This window comes from Malaclemys terrapin, chromosome 1 (assembly GCF_027887155.1).
Source record: "Malaclemys terrapin pileata isolate rMalTer1 chromosome 1, rMalTer1.hap1, whole genome shotgun sequence".
Taxonomy (NCBI): Eukaryota; Metazoa; Chordata; order Testudines; family Emydidae; genus Malaclemys; species Malaclemys terrapin.
In genome coordinates, this window is record NC_071505.1 from 187,430,885 (window position 1) to 187,451,184 (window position 20,300).

A 20,300-nucleotide genomic window follows, 5' to 3' on the forward strand; every position below is an offset into this window, starting at 1 on the left:
TTTCGGGGACCCCTTCCATAAAAAAAAAGTTGCAATACTATAGTAACATGTATTTGGAAATGTAAAAAATAACCAGTGAAATACATTCAAAAATTAATTTGTAATAATTTGAAAATACACTAAATACATTATTTAAAAACATTAAATGCTTTAATGGTATTTATACATTTGCAATTACATAATGGGCTGTTGCTGGGTGATGGTGATGGTTGGTGCCAATGGGCTGTTGCTGCCTGGGGGTGGTACTGCTGTTGCCCAGGGCTGGGTGGGGAGCTGGGCTCTGGGTTGGGTGGTGCCCAGCTCACAGGGGCTGGGCTCAGGGATGTGGGGGCGATGGGGTCAGGGGGGTGTCCAGCTCAGAGGGGCTGGGCTGAGAGCTGGGGGTCAGGGCTGTGGGGAGGATGGGGTCGGGGAGGTACCCGGCTCAGAGGGGCTGGGCTTGGAGCTGGGGGTCAGGGCTGTGGGGGATGGGGTCAGGGGAGGGGTGCCAGGCCCCGTGCCAGGTCCCTTACCATGCCACTTACCCCCTCTCCCGGAGCCTCAGCCCCCTGTGTCCAGAAGCGGCCCCAGACAGCGCTGGAGCCAAGGCGCTGCAGTGCACCAGGGCCGCTCCTGGATGCAGCGTGCTGAGACGCCGGGGGATGGGGGAAGAAGGAGGCGGGGGGGGGGAGCCTCCAACATACTCGTGGGGGTCCTTGCGGGGCCCGGGGCCTGGGTCAAAATGCCCTATTTGTCCCCTCTTCCCCCTCCGGGCAGCCCTGTCCCAGTGTACAGCAATGAAAGTGTCATCCATTAACCCCATTGTGCATGTGGGGAAGGGGGCTTCACCACAAAAGGAATATGTTCATCTGTATTTCATTCCTAGGGGAGCAGCATCAGCAGCAACTGGAGAACTCACAGCCTGGCTTTCATATACTCACTTGTTAACCAGGCTGGTGATTTCAGGGCACAATTTCGGGTGACACAGAGATCAGCCATGTTAAAAGGGCTTCAGTTTGAGTTACTCAACTGTAGTCTTCTACATACAATTATTTCCAGGTGAGCTAGGCATCAGTGCGATTCTCAATCTGTCATTCATAGATTCCGAGGCCAGAAGGGATCATTGTGATCATCTAGTCTGACCTCCTGTGTAACGCAGGCCATAGAACTTCCCCAAATTAATTCCTAGAGCATATTCAGACAAACTATTACTCAGCACAGCCTATGGAGATTAGCTATTTGATTCTGTATTATTGTTCTCAGTGATGAAAAGCACAATGTCATTTTATAGCTGTGGTCAAACCATATTCTTTCTGTACGCAAAGCACCAGCTGGTACCATGAGGGTGATAGCACTTGAATGTGCAGCTCTGAATTCTGACCAAGTGAAAACCTGTAAAAGTGTGTCAAGTGATCAGTTTCTACACTACATCCTAGGAGAATTCTCCCATATGTGCCACATCCTACTACGTTCAGTTTTTATTAAACAAAATATTTTTATATATAATCATGCTCCAACAGTTACGTACCTGTACTGTCTTCATATACTACTGTCACTATTTTCCAGTTGTAATATAGTACCAAATCCAAAATTGCCCTACTGATGGCTGCATAGTCTGGGTAGAGGTTGATATAAAATGTATCTTTGTTATCCACTGTAGGGTGCTTCCATCGGGTCTGTATATGTGGAACTTCAAGAGCATTGCAAATAGACTGCACCGCACTGACCGAGGAACTGTGGGAGGGTCCAAACAGTGCAGCTACACCAAATGCAAGCTGGTCACATGCTGAGAAAGAGAGAGGAAGGGGAGAAAACAGCTGTAAATGATCTACAAAGTCAGATAATGTGCTGCATTTTTTGTTTGGTTGGTTTTGTGGTACATTCCATGTATTGAAAGGCATGCTTTTGCGAATGGGTGACCACGCTGCTCTCCAGTTCCCCAAGGCACCTGCGTTATAGATACTTTACATTTCACAACTGATGAGCAGTATAGCACAGAATCAACTCGCTGCAAATAAAAATAAGATGACTTTTACTTCATTACCTTTCATCAAACTGAGCTGAAATCCCTCACTCACTGTAGTGTTATCCTGGAGAAACCTAGAGCTATGCTGACAACCTATATGTCAAATGAATGTCATATGAATTAAGTTTCATGGCAGAGTGACAATGGAGAGATTCATTTAGATGCAACAGACACTATAAAGGTTCCCTAGATGATCGGCAAACTGCTATCAAAATGAGTTAGTTTGTTAATTTCAAGCCAAAGAGTTATAAAGAGGCAAGGGCATTGTGATTCGTGGTGTATATTTCTTGCTGTTTACTATTAAGGGTCAGGGACATTGCTACTAATAAAAAGGGAAATGGAGATTCACTGCACATCTGTATATTCATTTTTTAAAATGTCAAGCAAATGTTGTCTTCTAGCAATGAAGTAATTTAAATGCAAGATGATGTAATGCATATTCGATCCACTCTTGCTCCCACTGGGGTCAAGAGCAAAATTCCAATTGAAATTAACAAGAGCAGGCCCAGGCCAGTGATATCATAAGAAAAAAAAATAAGATTATTCTGGATATAAAACATATCAAAGCAGGATACCTTTACTCCAATCACCATAACATATACTATTTCTAGCGATAAACTAGAAAAACCCACCCCCATGTTGCTCTACACCTCTCTGTTCCTCTCCTCTTTTCCTCAGCCTAATCACTCTAAAATGCAACAAAATTCACAGCTCTTGTGTATGTGATAGAAATCTAGCTGCAAATATTTCTATCTTTATGGACTGGGGTGAAACCATTCTGTGTGGCCTGCAGTGATCTGATTCTTTGGTGGAAACGTTGAACAAACATAAAATAAACTGCAATTACTTGAAATGCTTAAAATTTCCAAACACTTACAATGAACTGAGCTCTTCTCTACTAATATTTTGATCTGTGATACTAGTCCAATGTGACAGAAAATCAAGCACTTTTTCTTTTCTCAGCTTACAAATGAGCAGCACTATGTACACACACAGCATGAAACATGGCTTTCTAAGATTTAATTTGCAAGCCTTCTTAAAGGATTGTGGTTATTGATGTCTAAATGATAAAGATGCTGTCAATGTTTTATGAGGACAAAAAGTTAACATTTTTATTTTATGTGGTTTGGAATATGAGTTTAACAGTATTTCTAATCTTTTGATTAGATCTAGTTCTCAGTAGCTACAATGTAGGATCTTTATATGGAATCTGAAATTCTTTGTCTGTCGAAACCTACCACGACCTATGTCGTATGCATGAGTCCAGAAATGATATTTGAAAGGCAAATTAACAAGAAAAACTACAAAGAAAAAATTACAAGGGAATTTTATGTTTTGTCTGAAGCGGCTCACTGTTTTTGTTGTTGTTGTTGTTTTTTCAGTTGACTAATAAATTACATTGAGTGCTATGAGGCAAATATACTAATAATTTGGACATCTGAAAGGGTGTCAGCAAGTCATTGTTCCTAACAAGCCTCATAATATGGGTCTGCATATCTATTGCAGTAATCCTGAGCTTGCCTTCTAGCAAACTTATCTTATGCATTTGCTTTTACAGTAACCCACATTGTTTTAATGAATGAACTGCAAAGCACATCCTCAATCCTTGGTGATTTATGGCTCTTTTTTCTAGTCTTGTTTCCATCACATTTTGTGACAGTGTCTTAATTCAGGGAACTCAACTACTGTCTATGGACTTTTAGCGTACTTTGAGGGTGTCTTCTAGAAATGAATGATTAGGCTGTATCCAAGGAAAAAGTGACAGTCCCAAATGAATTTTTGCCTTTTAGTCTGCATGTATGTTAGATGAGGTGTCAGACACTTGTCTTCCATTCAGGGAAAATAAATGGATGAGAATATATATTTCTTACTTTTTCAAGCCCAATTTTTATTAATTGTTAGAATAGAGCAACCCATCTGCTGGTACGCAGTGTTAACATTTCAGGATAACCTCTTCATTCACCCTGTGCTTAGTACCTTGGAATTAATTTGGCATGAATTATGTATATCAATGTGTCTTAATTATGAGATATGACATCTCACTGTTCTCTTCTAGACTGCTTTCATTTTCTTCAGAATTCTATGGTGAATCCATTTTTTTAAAGAGAATTGGGTTGGCCCTGCCATCTTCCATTTGGTGGTGTTAGAGTTTAACTAGAATATAGGTAGCGTATCAAAGACTAGATAAGAATGATAAGTGTCTTCCAGCTTTAACTACTATCTCCCAATAATGCTGTAGACTGAATTTTCCTGCTATACTTTGTCTATAAATATCTGAGCTACCGTAAAAGCATAAGACTGTACAGAACATACAAATTACAGAAGATTAAAATATTAAGATAATTACCTCGTCTTGAAGCTTCAAAACTATCAAAGAGGTTAATTCTCTGGATGTCATAGGTTAATGTGGTATTAGGCATCAGTGTTCTGTTTCTGTTAATGTTGGTGACTGCAAACTTGAAAGCTAATTCTTCCACATTAACAGGTTCATTTTCCACAGTTTCAAATATTCCTCCTGTAGAAGCAAGGAGATAAAGGAGAAGCATTATTCACCTCTTCATTCATCACTATACTTAAAAGATAAAAGCAAATTATGAGCAATAATAGCCTGAGTAAAAATGCTGAATATTTTCTGCTATGAATAAACTAGGATTTTAAGACTAATGCATGCGGGGTCATTCATTTTATCCATGACATTACCGTAGAATAAATCAATATTCTACACACTACCTATAGAGACATCTGTGAAAGATGCTGCACATGTTCTATGTAGATATTTTCGAAGTAGCATACTTTAGGATAACATTTTCAAAAGCATGTAAGTGACTTAGAGCCTAAATCATGAATAGTGTGGAAATAGAGAAGTGTTATTTTCCCTTTCACACAATACAAAACACAGTGGTTACTCAATGAAATTAATAGGCAGCAGTTTTAATGTTAACAAGAGGCAGTACTTTTTCACACAGTGCACAACTAACTTGTGGAACTCAATGTCTGGGATGTGGTAATGGCCAAAAGTGTAAGTGGTTTCAAAAAAGACCTGGATAAGTTCATGGAGGATAGGTCCATCAATGGATATTAGCCAAGATGATCAGGGACACAATCCCATACTTGGAGTGACCCTAAACCTCTGACTGCCAAAAGCCAGAGTGGAAGGTGGGTGGATCACTTCATAATTGTTCTGTTCTGTATGCTCCCCAGGAAGCTTTGTTATGGGCCACTGTCAGAACCAGGATACTGGGCAAGATGGATCATGGTCTGACCAAGAATGGCAGCTCTTATGTCCAATTTTCAAAAGTGATTTTAAGTACTTTTGAAAACATTGCCCTTAGAACTTTAATCATTTCGGGCACAGCCAGGCATTGAAGGGACTATGCAGAAATACCCTACCTCAGTGGGACCTTGGAGGGGCATTGTGCCTTGTGTAAGCATTATGCCACCTGTTGCTCCTGAGAGAGCAGGGGGAACCAGAGCACTGAACCACCCTTCTCCTGGGTAATGTATTCACTTGCTTCTGTACCTGCTGACCGGTGGAAAGGAAGGTGGGGTTATGATTCCACCTCCTTTGGAGAGGCTTGAGCTGGCAGCTGTGCTGACCTCATGGCATTCTGTTAATCGGGGGAACACAAGGACTGTAGTAAAGGTCAACCTGGGCACAGGAAGTTTGGGGAAGGCTCCTAACACAACTGTCCCCACTCCAGTCATACAGAGCTAGGTAAAATCTGGGTTGTCTTGTATCGGTTGCTTGGTTGGACCCTGCTAGCGTTAAGTTGCAAAATAATTTCTTTAATTCCTAGTTTTCAAATGCTTAAACTTTCCAATAAAAATCCGTCTTGGGCTGAAAGTTTCCAAGCTCTGCCTGGAAGGTTTTGGGGTTCTTTTTTTTGGTTTAAATCTGGGCAAACTCCCTTCAGGCCTTGTTGAGCACACTAGAGGACAAATAAACATTTTTCCTGTTTTGAAAGCTTATTGCTGCACTTTCACACAGAAATCCCCAAAGGGCTGAACGCGGAGACTTAGAATGCAAACACTGTGGTTTTGTGAAGGAATTATGGCCATGACCATATTAAACCACAACCTAGCTTAGAGAAGTCTGCATACTTAAAATGAACAAAAGTCAGGAAATACAAAAATCAAGGGCCCAAATCTTAGGCTGCCACCAAAAAGCACCCAGCACAGCTCAGGTGCAAGGACTGCAAAGGTTGGATTTTGTGCCCTTGATTCTAGGCTAGCTGTGCATGAAGACCTTTGTGTAAATCAGAACAGGTGAAAGCTGCTCTAAACTGTGCTATTTAAGGAGCTTGTATAGCTTAGTTATGCTTCACTTCAAGGGTCTTGAATAGCAGCCAAGGATCAGCAGGAATGCCTTGGCCATGCCCTCTATATTGGTATAGCTGAGGTGGATTCTATACTACTGGAGGATTGCCTGTGCTGCTGGGTTGATCCTCCCGTGATCAGCAATAGCAGCTTGCGGGTCACTTTGCATCAGCACTACACCACAAAGCAGCTGCATCACAGTGCTGGATCCAGACCAAGAATCTTACAGCAACATTAATTTGGGCACCTTATGTATGCTGTACATTTTGTGACATATTTAATATAAACAGAATTATATTAAGTTACTGGTAACCATTTAGCAAGAAAGGCAGGAAGGGAAGATGCTGCATGTATGCAGTATGAGTTAATGTTGCTATTGGAGCCTTAACTTTAACACTTCATTACTTGAAAATTTTAAACTCTCATATTAACAAACATTGTATTAACACCATGGTGGGTCCACCCACATGGAGCCACTTGGAGGAATGGGCCTTACTGGGAGCAAAACTGGCCCATTAAACTGTACGCAGGGATCATTTTATGCACTAGTTGAAATAAACTGCTGGAATTTTTCACCCCAGAAGCAGTTTCAACAGCACACAGAAACATCGCACAACAATGAAGGATAAAGAATGCCACTATCTAATTGAAACTGCGTGGAGAAATGTAAATAGGTAGAAATTGCAGGGGGAGGGATAGCTCAGTGGTTTGAGCATTGGCCTGCTAAACCCAGGGTTATGAGTTCAGTCCTTGAGGGGGGTCACTTAGGGATCTGGGGGCAAATTAGTACTTGGTCCTGCTAGTGAAAGCAGGGGATTGGACTCAATGGCCTTTCAGGTCCCTTCTAGTTCTATGAGATAGATGTGTCTCCATATATTATTATAATGCAGATTCTGAAGTTGGAATTTGGTGAAGCAACTAGAACTAATGTCCCTGTTCTGACAAAAAGTTTTATAAGTGCTCAAGAAAAACGATACCTTCTGTAACACAGTGCCCACTAGCACCATGCTGGAGAATTGGTTCAGCAGTTTCTCAAAGGGGAGAATGCTACCTATTGAATAATCACCCACAATACTTCTTGCAGCAGGTAGGTAGGTGGTTTTTGGGAGATGTCCCACCCAAATACTGACTCATCCCTTCTTCAACTTGTAAAATCTGATAGGATCATGGCTGTGTGTCATGGCTGCATGCCATTCCACATGGGCAGCTATATTAGTTCCTAGGTTCTGTTCTGCTTCTTATAATTTCAGAAGCCAGAAAATAAAATCTATTTGGTCTGCTCCCAATTATACTGCTGACAACTTAAAGTAGGTCTTTCTGGAAACCTGAAGTGAGATTTCCAAGGAAGAGCCTTTTTAAGAGTAACAGGTGTGGTTGGGTTTTTGTTTTGTTCTTCTTTTGAGCTGAATTGAACATTATAGTGGAATGCCTTGGTTTCTTCTCAGAGGGAAGTTTAGGGGGAAGGAAGGCTAGTATGTTTCAGGGTTTTCAGGTCTTCCTGACCTGGTGCTTAGGCATCTGATTTGTGATGACTGGAATATATACTAACCTCTAGGGACTTTTTTATGCCAATAACACATTCAGGCTTTCTGGGAACACTGCGATTTGATGAATGCATAACAAACAGTCTTTAAAAAAAAAAAAAAAAAAAAAAAAAAAAGCTCCTTTAAACAGCAATCTCCAGATTCAGTACCTGATTTAGCAAGCATAATTTACTCATTTTGGATTTCTCAGTTAAATATTTTCCCATTTCCCCCTTGTGAAATTTAAGCACCAGATATCGCTTTATATTTTTTGTTCATCAGACTATATTCAGTTAACGTACTGCAATCTCTTGCAGTTTTGATGTCACCAGTACAGGTTTAGTGTAGTCATTAGCTGACAATCAGGAAAGGGAAACACACAGTGGAATTAAGACCTGCTTTGCATTTTAAGTCAGCAGTAAAAGCACTCGAAGCTATCAAAAGAAAACAAGATGTAATCTCTTTCTATAGCTACTCTTTAAATATGCAACATTATATTACCTCTCTAATCCATATAAAATAGCGTATCACATCTAAAGCAATGTTTTTATTTAAGTTATGTACTGCAGGGTTAACTCTGACTGCACAATTGTTTCAGGTCCTAGAATTCTTTTTGATAATGAACAATGGCATTACCAACCATTCCTTTGGTTAACCACAATTTACCTTCCTTCCTCTCATCAGCCGACAATATTTCTCCTCTCTTGGATTACAGCCCCAGCCTCTTGGTCTTAGGATAAGAAGATACAACTGATTTGCCACTCACTCAGCCTTGCTTTTTTGGGGTTCATCTTTTTCCTCCTCAAGTTGCATTGCTACTTACCCCTGAAGATGAGTGTATACACCTGCAGTGAATAATACGGTTAGCTTTATGGGTAATTAGCAATGCAACTTGAATGGCATGTGTACAGAGTGGCAATAAAGTTGGCTAAACAGCTTTCTCACTGATATACGGCAAAGTTATAATCAACTGAAAACAGGGTCTTATAATGGGAGGTGTTGGACATTCCCTATGTGCCAGATCCTGTTCTCCTTACTCAGTTGCTTAGACTGCTCACCTGAATAAGGCATCAGGATTTGATCTTTTGAGTCCAATCCTCTTCCAACATATACAAACACTGACTAAATCTACTCCCAAACAGAGGTAATTCTGTGCTAAAGCAAGTCAGGGTCTCATAGACTCATAGACTTTAAGGTCAGAAGGGACCATTATGATCATCTGGTCTGACCCCCTGCATGCTGCAGGCCGTAAAACCGTCCCTACCCCTTCCCTAGACTCTGCTGTTGAAGTCCCCAATCCTGTGTTTTAGTGACTTCAATCAGCAGAGACCCTCCTGCTAGTGATCCCTGCCCCATGCTGCGGAGGAAGGCGAAAAACCTCCAGAGGCTCAGCCAATCTACCCTGTCTATATAGTATGCCATCCTCTTTTTCTTGCTGTTGGTTTCTTTAAACTATTATGATCTTAGCAAAACATCTCCTCTATCTTGCTTGCTACATATTTTATGCTTCTATAACTTTAGTTTCCTGAAATACTTTAAATGGTTTGATCTCTCAGATTTTGGGTGCTTCACACACCACATGCACATTTGTAAATGCATGCATCCTCCCACTCCCCCCCCCCCCATGCAGAAGAACCTAAGAGCCTCCACTGGGATATTTACATCATCATTATTGTGGCCCAATCATTTGCAACCTACATGCCAATTTAAAGGGCCCTAATCCCGAATGAGATTCAGATGGGCAGATCCCTGTGCCTGCACACAGCCTTATTGATTTCCGTGCAGGAGCAGGGCATCTTTTGATACTACTCTCCTTACTACATTGGGGAAAACTAGAAATATTTAAATTAGTCTGTATTTAGGACCACACTTTTTCAGATGTTATCGGTCACCTTCTAAGTACACTCAGAAAAACCAAAAAGAGAAATTAAGATTAATAGTTAATATATATCACAGTAGTCATTTATACTTAAAAAGCAGAATTTTACATCGAACTTTTTGGTCTCCAAATAAGAAGTGTCCACGAAAGCTGCAAGCTGATTTTGTTTTTAAGAGAAAAAATGCACATCCTAAGAATGTTACTGAAAAGGACAGAATCCTCATTAGAATATCATTGCAAAGCAATCTCAATGGGAATTGTATATGCATTGTTGTACTCTAAAAATGTACTCTGAAAGTATTTCTAAAAGCCTGCTGTCTATAGCTTAAATATCTGCTGTATTTTAGAGGGCTATGCTAAAGTGCTCCTCTAGTCCATGTTCCAGATATGTCTCATCTACACTAACGGTGTTAAAGTAGTTTTGAAAATGGCTTATGCCATATACATACCAGGTGCATTTATTTGTGTGTGAGGTACTCTGGGTATGCCTGCAATAATTAGTTTTGGATATGCAATCGATATGTATATGTATCTGTACACGCATCTGTATGAAGCAGGGTGTTTAGCTGAACTAATCAGAGATGCACAGCCACCAAATGCTGGATGCTGTTTCATTAGAAACTGGCCTGAGACCACTAAACTGATTATTTTCAGAGGCCAACAAGCAGCTATCTGATTGTTAATAGTTGTTTAGGACAAGATGCCACCACCCTTCTTCATGCTGAATAATGTCTGCATTTGAATATACTCCTGTTAAATCATACCCATAAAAGGGATTATTTGCAGAGTAAGGTGCTACTCAGTGCTAGTAAGAGTGGTAGAATCTATTCTTTTGTGAACAACTTTAGATCACTGCTGACCTGGGTTTGGTTCTAGCCAGTGCCCTAAATGTGAAAAGGGTCATATCAGCCTATAAATCCTTCACCAGCCATCTTTAAAAATGATAGTGAATAAAATGAATCCTATTGTATTCTATTCTTAATATTGCTGAAGAAATGTAACAAATTATTGCACTAAATAATTCACCTTCCTATATTTATTCAATATCTCACAATCATGTTTGTTGTCAGCTCCAGATTAGAAAAGAAACAGAAGTTTAAGTGATAAACTAGTTCTTTATCATACTTATCGGATGCTGCAATTAAATACAAGTGAAGATTGTACAACATTTTAAAAATGAATTAACCAGAGGGCTCTACGAGAAAAAAAATCAATACACTAGATATAAACAATGCTCATGAAATGATGCAGTTTAACACCAAACATGGAGGAGACTTTCAGAAGCAAGGCCAATTCTAGGGACCAGCGTTTCAAGCATGTGCGTGGGGCGGCCCTTTTTAAGGGGCGGCACTCCGGCCTTTTTTTTTTTGCTTGGGGCAGCAAAAAACCTGGAGCTGGCCCTGTTCAGAAGGGGCTGATGTTTGTTTCAAATTCTTTGGAAACTCTCCCACTGTCCCCCATCCTATGAGCTAGATCTAAGACACCTTTTCTATTACTCCAATCCTCAGCCCCACCAGGGGATGAACTATTGTAACCTAGAGCAGTGTAAGGGCTGCTCTCAAGTCCATGGATTAGAACAGTACCCGGGGAGCTGTTTCATGAGCCACTGAACACTGGAACACATTAGCTTTCATACCCCTGTCATGCTTGGGATGGAGGGAAGCACGTGATGTAGAACAGATGCACCAGCCTTACACCACCTGGCCCCTGTACATCAGGGGAACCCCAGCTGCCCTGAGATGACAGCTATCCCTCTGCTTTTGCACTGCTGGAGCAGTGTGAAATGGATGAGTCCAAGAACTGGTCCCACATCTTTTGTGTACGTGTACACACACACACACACACACACACACACATTTGTGGATGAATGTGGAAAACCATCTTTCACCATTTTCACTGAGAGACTATGGGCGAAAGGCTAAAGACAGGCATTTAGTGTCAGGTGTGTAAAATATTCCTCAGCAGTGAGTATAAGGGAAATGATGGCTAGTTGGCGAGGATAGTTCTGACAGTGACGAGAACCCTAGCCATATGAGTGACTGATGTTCAAAGAGGAGGATGAAGGGAATCCAAGTCGAACTGACTAATATGACAAGGCATCAACCCCATGCATCCTTTGAAAGAAAAAATCAACAACAAGTGAAATGTCAAAACCATAAAAGCACACTTCAGTGGGCACTCCTAAAAATGCTACAAAAGTCTTTCTAACCATATAAATCTGTCTTCGTTTAAAGAAGCTGTCAAGGACTAAGACAGACTCAAAGTCATTACTAGATCATGTTCCTCCCCCTCACCTATTCTTAAAATGCTTCACTCCAAGGCGCTCAAGACAGTGCTAATGGGACAGAGCTTTTGATTCCTTTATGTACCTGATTCAAATTCAACCCTAATCAGTAGCAGCAAAAGGTTGTTGCTCTTATGAAGGGTATTATTGTCTGCCCAGTTCCCAGGGAGAGTTCTCAATGTGACAAAAACATCATTATATATGGCAGTCTTAGCACTGTGGCAAGATTGAATAGGCATGATGGAAACTGATCCTCAAAGGTGTCTGTGCACGTTGGAGCCAAAGCATCTGGGCAGGACAGAGGGAAAAGTTTGGACTTCTACTGCCTGAGATTCTACCCTGTTCCGTGTCTCAACAGCAGATGTCAATTTTCAGTGGTATCAATCCAACATTTTTCAAGCAATAAATTAACTTACAAAAAAAGTTTTTTTCAAAGCTACAACCCTCCCCCCCTTGCAGAAAGATTTCTGTGGACTTTCCTTCCTAATCTTATATCCAGCTAGCAAATGCAACCTGACTATTCACTGAATCCCTCTTAAACCATCTGTAACTCTCCATTATAGCCTCCTAGAAAGCAAGCCAAACTGGAAGCAGTCACCCAAAAATCTAACCTGCAAATTACAGGTGTTAAAATGCATCTGCTTCATGAGGGTGAATCTATACCAGGCTCTGACCCTTCAAAACAGGATTGACACACGAGGTCATCTGTGGGGGGTTTTTTTGTTTTGTTTTTTATAGTCAGTGCCTCTTTGAGAGTACCCTGCAGGAAAGCCAGCCTGAAAGCACAGTGTTTATTGCACAGTACACAGACAAAATAAATAGTAACTGGGACGGTTTTCAGCACCAGGCTCTGCTCTAACATGCTACTGAGTTCATCAGCTTCAGTGCATGTCCTCCAGATTTTGCACCAAAACCTATTGAATGCTTCCCAACCACAACTCACTCCAATTAGTCAAGGAGCACAACAACATATACATGACTGCCCTCTCTCTTTTTTAGTCAGTTGCAGGTCTCCTTGCTGCACTAGTCCTCCCAGAAAATTTCCAGCAAGGATTGTGTTATAATAGGGTCCACTGAATTTCTCTCCAGTATTTTCTCTAGTAAACTCTGCTTTCTCCTGCTATGTAAATAGTACTTACAGGATGCATGCCAGCAAAAGGGAAGTCTTTTAGCATGACTGGGGAACTAAAGGAAAACAATATTGCCAACTATAAGTGTTTAAAAAATCATAAATCAGGACCACAAAACCCATGAGATTGGCTTAAATCTTGAGGGATTAAAAATAACACAGGAGTTCTTTTTAATTGCCTTCTGGTTTGTGAACCCATATAGTATATTCATGTGACATTTTCAAGCTTTTCTCCACAATCACGAGGCCTAGCAACTTAGCTTTCATTTAAAAGAAATAATGAGATTCTCATATTCACGACTCCAAGAGCCAGGGCTAAGAGAACACCAGAGGCTGTGGGACTTGGAACACTGGGAAGAATTCAAGTGACCAAATACAGAGGGTTTAAAAAACACAATTAAATGTATTTTCAAAAGTTTCATACTCAGTCTGGGACTCACATATTAAAACCCCTGTATTTGAAAATGCTGAACAGGCTGTACTTAAAACCCCTAAAAATGAAAAACCAGGGCATAAGCAGAATGGTAGACAAGACGTACAGCTGAGATTTATAGCTAAAGCTATTATCAAGACTGGCATGAAGTGTCCTGACACTCTCAAATTCTCCTTTTTCAGTTGGATGTTCTTCATGTAGGCTGACATTTTAAAAAGCACATAAGTGACACAGGAGAACATGTTCCACTGAGAGTCACTCCTACATCACTTTGGCCCCAAAAGTTATGTCTACTCTGCAATAAAACACCGGTGGCTGACCTGTGTCAGCTGACTCCAGCTGAGGGGCTATAAAATTGTAGTTTAGATGCTTGGGCTCGGGCTCCAGTCTGAGCCAGGACATCTATAGTGCAGTTTTATAACCCCATAGCCTGAGTCAGCTGGGACCAGTCACACATGTTTTACTGCAGTGTAGACATACCTGCTGTCACTTAAGGCCAGACTTTTAAAGGCATGTATAGAATGCAAATAGGCATCCAGTGGGATGTTTGAAAGTTCTGAGGCATTTATTGCCCATTGAATTAAATAGGAATTAGGTGTCTAGGCTCTCTTGAGCATCCCACCCACGGATGCTAATGATCTGATTTTCAGTCAATGATTATTGTGGGTGCTCAGCACCACTGAACATGCTGCCACAAGTTTCTATCGTCATTGACGAGATATAGGTGTTTAAATCATAATAATTGCAGTGATATAGCAATGTCTATTGGAAGAGCTGGCAGCAGATAACAGGAGCTGTTGCTGTAATAGCGGTAATGCAGGAACCTAACTGAGCCAAATTAGCCATCATTCTGTCTCCTGCTTATACAGACATAATGCATGGCAGAAGTCCCTGGCGATTAAAACCTCCATTGCGGGATCAGGCTGTCGCAGTGCACAGCAGCTGTCTAGGGGGCAGAGAATGTGTATGGGACTGGGACAATGCCAAAAATGGCATTGCTGGGCAGACAGGAGTCCATTTCTCTCCAGACAACTTCCCACTTGTGTAGTTACCATGGAATCCTGTTTGGGAATGAAAGCTGCAGTCTCCGTTGAGTATGTCTACTCTGCTATCAGGAGATGTGTTTGCAGCACATGTAGATATACCCAAGCTAGCTTTGATGGCGATAGCTTGCTAAAAATAGCAGTGTGGTCACAGTGGCTGTCTCAGTCAAAGCTGGCTGGGGATGCCTATATGTGCAGTCTGACTGAAGTGTAGACATACCCTTACTGGAAAACCCATGAAGGGCAGAAATGTTTCCCATGCTTGCCCTTAATAGGAAAGAGGTTTTCTGAAGCACTGATATTTTAATGGGAAAAAATCAAGTAAGATTTATTATTTGAACAGACAGTTTAATTGTATCTCTGTTTTTAATGTTTTGGTACATTGACTTACATATGATTACTCTAGAAATTGGCTCACATTTCACTTTGACATGACCTGAAGAAACTCTACAGTATATAAAGAACTGGTTCATAATAAGAGTCATTAACTGCTCTACACCTGTAATAACCATCTTTTGCACTTACAAAGCCAAATTCAGACTTAGTGTAAGCGGGTGCATCTCCGTTGGTTTCAATGATTGATAATTTTTAGTACCCTGTGCTTTTTATGACCACTTGTGGATGTGCATTTAGGTCTTGATCCTGCACCACTGAGGGCTGTGGGAACTTCGCCATTAACCTCACTGGGCACAGGATCAGACCCAGAGTGCTTTGGCATCTTGAATACAGACTTTGATTTATTTGCAGTCAACTCTCATAGGGACTCAACCTTCATGTTTTTTCATGCAACATATTTAGTGTTTAATTATACAGTATTGGAACACTAGTTGAAACTGGATTTCAAATTGAGACCTTGTGGAAATAGGTGTGTCTCCTTTGACTTCACTGGAGTTGTACTCACTTAAACGAGGTCTGAATATAACCCCTAGTGAACACTCATTATTTAAAGGTCCAGCTGAAGTATGCAAAAGAGGAAAAGGATCTTGGTACAAAAGTGATAAAACACTACACCATCCAAAATATTCTGTTTGTAAATCAAGTTCAGGATTTTTACAGATTTCTGCACACTAACAAGGGACTGCACTCAACTAGGTTTCCATCCTTTAGAAGAGCAGAATGAAAATAGTTTTTTTTTTAAAAAAAAGGTCATGGTTGAAGATATGAAGATATACCAGTGGGATCTTTTTGAATTAAGCTTGCAAGTTTGGACATATTTCCCAAAGGCTCAGTTGGCATGGTTCATGTTCCAGAATATCCAAATTGATGAACTCTTTTAAAGGTTGGTTGACTTGATATACTTAACTTTTGCCCTGAAGTGGCAGTGCCTACCACATGTTGAATTGTTTTAAAAGTGCAAAATCTGTGTGATTGGAAGTTTAAAAAGGGACCGTCTTGCTACGTACACTTTCAATTATTTTCTAGTGGTGAGATCAAGCAAGCAGAAATTGAATATGTGATGTAATGTGTGTCTTATTCACATGGTTTCCTATTCTGCCTTCACCTCAGCTGTGTGTGTATTTTGAAGGCACACTTGAGTTTGGGTTGGGGGAGGGAAGGAATGCAAGGGAGGAATTTGGCCACAGTTATCAAGTTCCATAGATAGGCCTAGATTTTGTCTGGCTATTAAATGCAGTGTGAAGAGAGAGAGAGAGAGAGAGAGTAAGGACTGAGCAGATTTGCAGTGCCTGTGCTAAGGTGATTATTACTGAGATATTCTCCCCAGGAGCAACTTGCCTCGAAAGAGCAGATCAAGGGAAGTGATTATTCCCCTCTATTCAGCATTGGTGAGGCCACATCTGGAGCATTGAGACCAGTTTTGCGCCCCCTCTCCCCCCCCCCGCTACAGAAAGGATGTAGACAAATTGGAAAGAGTCCAGGAGAGGGTAACGAAAATGATTAGGGGGTGGGGCACATGATTTATGAGAAGAGGCTGAGGGAACTGGGCTTATTTAGTCTGCAGAAGACAAGAATGAGGGGGAATTTGATAGCAGCCTTCAGCTACCTGAAGGGGGGTTCCAAAGAGGATGAAGCTCGGCTGTTCTCAGTGGTGGCAGATGACAGAACACAGAGCAGTGGTCTCAAGTTGCGGTGGGGGAGGTCTAGGTTGGAGATTAGGAAACACTATTTCACTAGGAGGGTGATGAAGCACTGGAATGGGTTACCTAGGAAGGTGGTGGAATCTCCATCCTTAGAGGTTTTTAAGGCCTGGTTTGACAAAGCCCTGGCTGGGATGATTTAGTTAGGGTTGGTCCTGCTTTGAGCAGGGGGTTGGACTATATGACCTCCTGAGGTCTCTTCCGACCCTAAACTTCTATGATTCATCAGTGCCTGATGAAATACATCCTAGAATACTCAAGAAGCTGACTGAGGAGATATCTGAGCCATTAGCAATTATCTTGGAAAAGCCATAGAAGATTGGAGAGATTCCAGAAGACTAGAAAATGGCACTATATTAGCCCATCTATAAAAAGAGGAATAAGGACAACCTGGGGAATTACAGGCCAGTTAACTTAACTTCAGTACCTGGAAAGATAATGGAGCAAATAAGTAAGCAATCAATTTGCAAATACCTAAAAGATAATAAGGTGAGAAGTAACAGTCAGCATGGATTTGTCAAGAACAAATTCTGTCAAACCAACCTAATAGCTTTCTTTGACAAGGTAACAAGCCTTGTGGACGGGGGTGGGGGGGAAGGGAGTGGTAGATGTGGTATATCTTGACTTTAGTAAAGCTTTTGATACTGTCTTGCATGGCCTTCTCATAAACAAACTAGGAAAATATAACCTAGATGGAGCTACTATAAGGTGGTTGCATAACTGATTGGAAAACCATTCCCAGAGAGTAGTTATCGGTGGTTCACAGTCAAGCTGGAAGGGCACATCACGTGGGGTCCCACAGGGATCAGTTCTGGGTCCAGTTCTGCTCAATATCTTCATTAATGCTTTAAATAATGGCATAGAGAGTACACTTAAAGTTTGCAGATGATACCAATCTGGGAGGAGTTGCAAGTGCTTTGGAGAATAGGATTAAAATTCAAAATGATCTTGACAAACTGGAGAAATGATCAAAATGATCTTGACAAAGTGGAGAAACTGTAATAGGATGAAATTCAAGAAGGACAAATCCTAAGTACTCCACTTATGAAAGAACAATCAGTTGCACACATACAAACTGGGAAATGAGTGCCTAGGAAGGAGTACAGCAGAAAGAGATTTGAGGGTCATAGTGGATCACAAGCTAAATGAGTCAATAGCATAACACTGTTACAAAAAAAGCAAACATCATTCTGGGATTTATTCGCAGGAGTATTGTAAACAAGACATGAAAAGTAATTCTTCCATTTTACTCTGCGCTGATAAGGCCTCAGCTGGGAGGTTTAGGTTGGATATTAGGAAAAACTGTCAGTGGTTAAACACTGGAATAAATTGCCTAGAGAGATTGAGGAATCTCTGTCATTGGAGACTTTTAAGAGCAGGTTAGACAAACCCCTGTCAGCAATGGTCTAGATAATACTTAGTCCTGCCTTGAGTACAGGGAACTGGACTAGAAGACCTTTCTAGATCCCTTCCAGACCTATGATTCTATAATTATGCAAAATCTACATTACCATGTTCCTTTACAATGTATGATAATAGTCCATTAAAGATCTTGTACATTCCAAAAAGAATTAATCGATATAGTATGTGCAGCCATTGCATTTTTTCTGGCATGCAGAAGATCTATAGAAAGAATGAAGGTACATAATTTTTGGGAGAATAAAGCCAAGAGGTTGTACTGGGACTGGAAAGCAACTGTACAATTCTATATTCAGGGGAAATTATGATGAAAATGGATAACTCATAACTGAGCTTCAGCCTGCTTCAGGACCAGCCTTTTCATTATGATGTTATCCTAAAAAAAGTGGGTTTTACACACCCTACAATGTTCCTTGAAGTCTTTGCTGTTCAACAACCAACATTTTAAAAGAATAAACATCTTGGTTTCCCCTTTAAAAAATTACATAATTATTTTTTTTGCTTGAGTGCCCATTAGTTATCTGTAAGGCGCTTACAAACATAAGGTTTTTATTAAAGCTGCAGAAATCTGAGCTTATCCTGTGAAAGCATGGATAAGCCCAGATCACCGATTTTTCACATAGTACATCCTTTCCAAAAGGAAAGAAAGAGAGAAGAAAAAGAATTCTGTACATTTTCAATTGTACCTAACTGTTCTTCTTCTCATTGAAATCCACCCATAATAATTCCTTTAATTGCATAACATTTATTGATAAGGAGATTATCAACTCAGGTTTCTCTAAGGGTGAACTTCCAGGAGTCAGCTGCTTGCAGGTTGCAACAGATGTTTCAGCCTTTGCGATCACGAGGGACTGTATGCAATCTTTTTATTTTCATGCAGGGAGAAAAAAAAATCCCAGTGTGGTTGGATCAAGGATTTTAACTTTAGGGAGACACAGATTACACTAGTTTGTGACATTCTGATGACTATCAGATCATGCTATTGCATAAAAGCAAAAGAATCAATAGCAGCTGACAAGATTAAACTTGTTTGCTTTGTGCGTTTCAATGAGGTACTCTCCCACTGGAGAAAACCTTTATAAAATAATTTGGCTAAAAATTAAATTACTTTGCCAATAATTTTCAGTGTCTCCTCTAAATTCCATGGACTTGTCAGGGTGTTTGAGTCACTGAACCTACAAAGGTGCTAAGATACATGTGGACCCACAAGCACAGGAGCATCCATGGAGAGGCCCACGGTCTCTGTACAGCTCCATAACTCTCCCCTTCCTTAGAAGTCATGTGTTATTCCCTCACTCCTGGCAACTGAATCAAAAATCTTTCTGTCGCTGGGGGTTCTGGCAGGCCACAGGGGAAATTATTGCTGATCTGAGGAGCAGTGGATTTCTGCTTGGAAATCTTGTCAGCCTCTGTCTGAACAATGCTGCATCTCGACACCTTCCCTTTTACTCCACCCACTGGTTCTGCGGAGACACAATCCCAGAGAGGAGTCTCTGCAGGATATAGGGCCAGGGGAGGACAAGCAGTGGAGCCAACTGCTTCCTCCCTCCCCCACTCTGACCACCACCAGAGGTTTGGCCCCAAACTTGTTTCATGTTGCTACTCTTTCTTGTGCTTGGCTGAGGTTTGGGAATGACCCAGTATTATTTTAGAGTATCAGCTGTGTTAGTCTGTATCCGCAAAAAGAACAGGAGTACTTGTGGCAGCTTAGAGACTAACAAATTTATTTGAGCATAAGCTTTCATGGGCTACAGCCCACTTCATCAGATGCATAGAATGGAACATATAGTAAGAAGATATATATACATACAGAGAACATGAAAAGGTGGATGTTCCCATACCAGCTCTAAGAGGCTAATTACGGTAATTAAGATGAGCTATTATCAGCAGGAGAAAAAAAACTTTCATCTTAATTAATTAGCCTTTTAGAGTTGGTATGGCAACTTCCACCTTTTCATGTTCTCTGTATGTATATATATCTTCTTACTATATGTTCCATTCTATGCATCTGATGAAGTGGGCTGTAGTCCACGAAAGCTTATGCTCAAATAAATTTGTTAGTCTCTAAGGTGCCACAAGTACTCCGGTTCTTTTTGCAGTATTATTTTAAATACTGCTATTTCTGCATTTGAGAGAGCTGAGCCAAGCTGTACTTTAGGACTGATCTGACTA

The 20,300-nt window shown here is 40.9% G+C and overlaps 1 protein-coding gene across 6 annotated transcripts in view; it reads right to left on the bottom strand.

Moving 5' to 3' along the window:
- Nucleotides 1-20,300, bottom strand: part of GRIK1 (glutamate ionotropic receptor kainate type subunit 1) — a 228,942-nt gene that overhangs the window by 120,702 nt on the left and 87,940 nt on the right. For all 6 annotated transcript variants that reach the window (XM_054047872.1, XM_054047911.1, XM_054047888.1 and 3 more), the window contains exons 2-3: nucleotides 4,353-4,520; nucleotides 1,508-1,765 (exon numbers count right to left, since the gene is read on the bottom strand). In XM_054047872.1, the coding sequence (XP_053903847.1) occupies nucleotides 1,508-1,765; nucleotides 4,353-4,520 (426 nt within the window). The remainder of the gene's footprint in view (nucleotides 1-1,507; nucleotides 1,766-4,352; nucleotides 4,521-20,300) is intronic.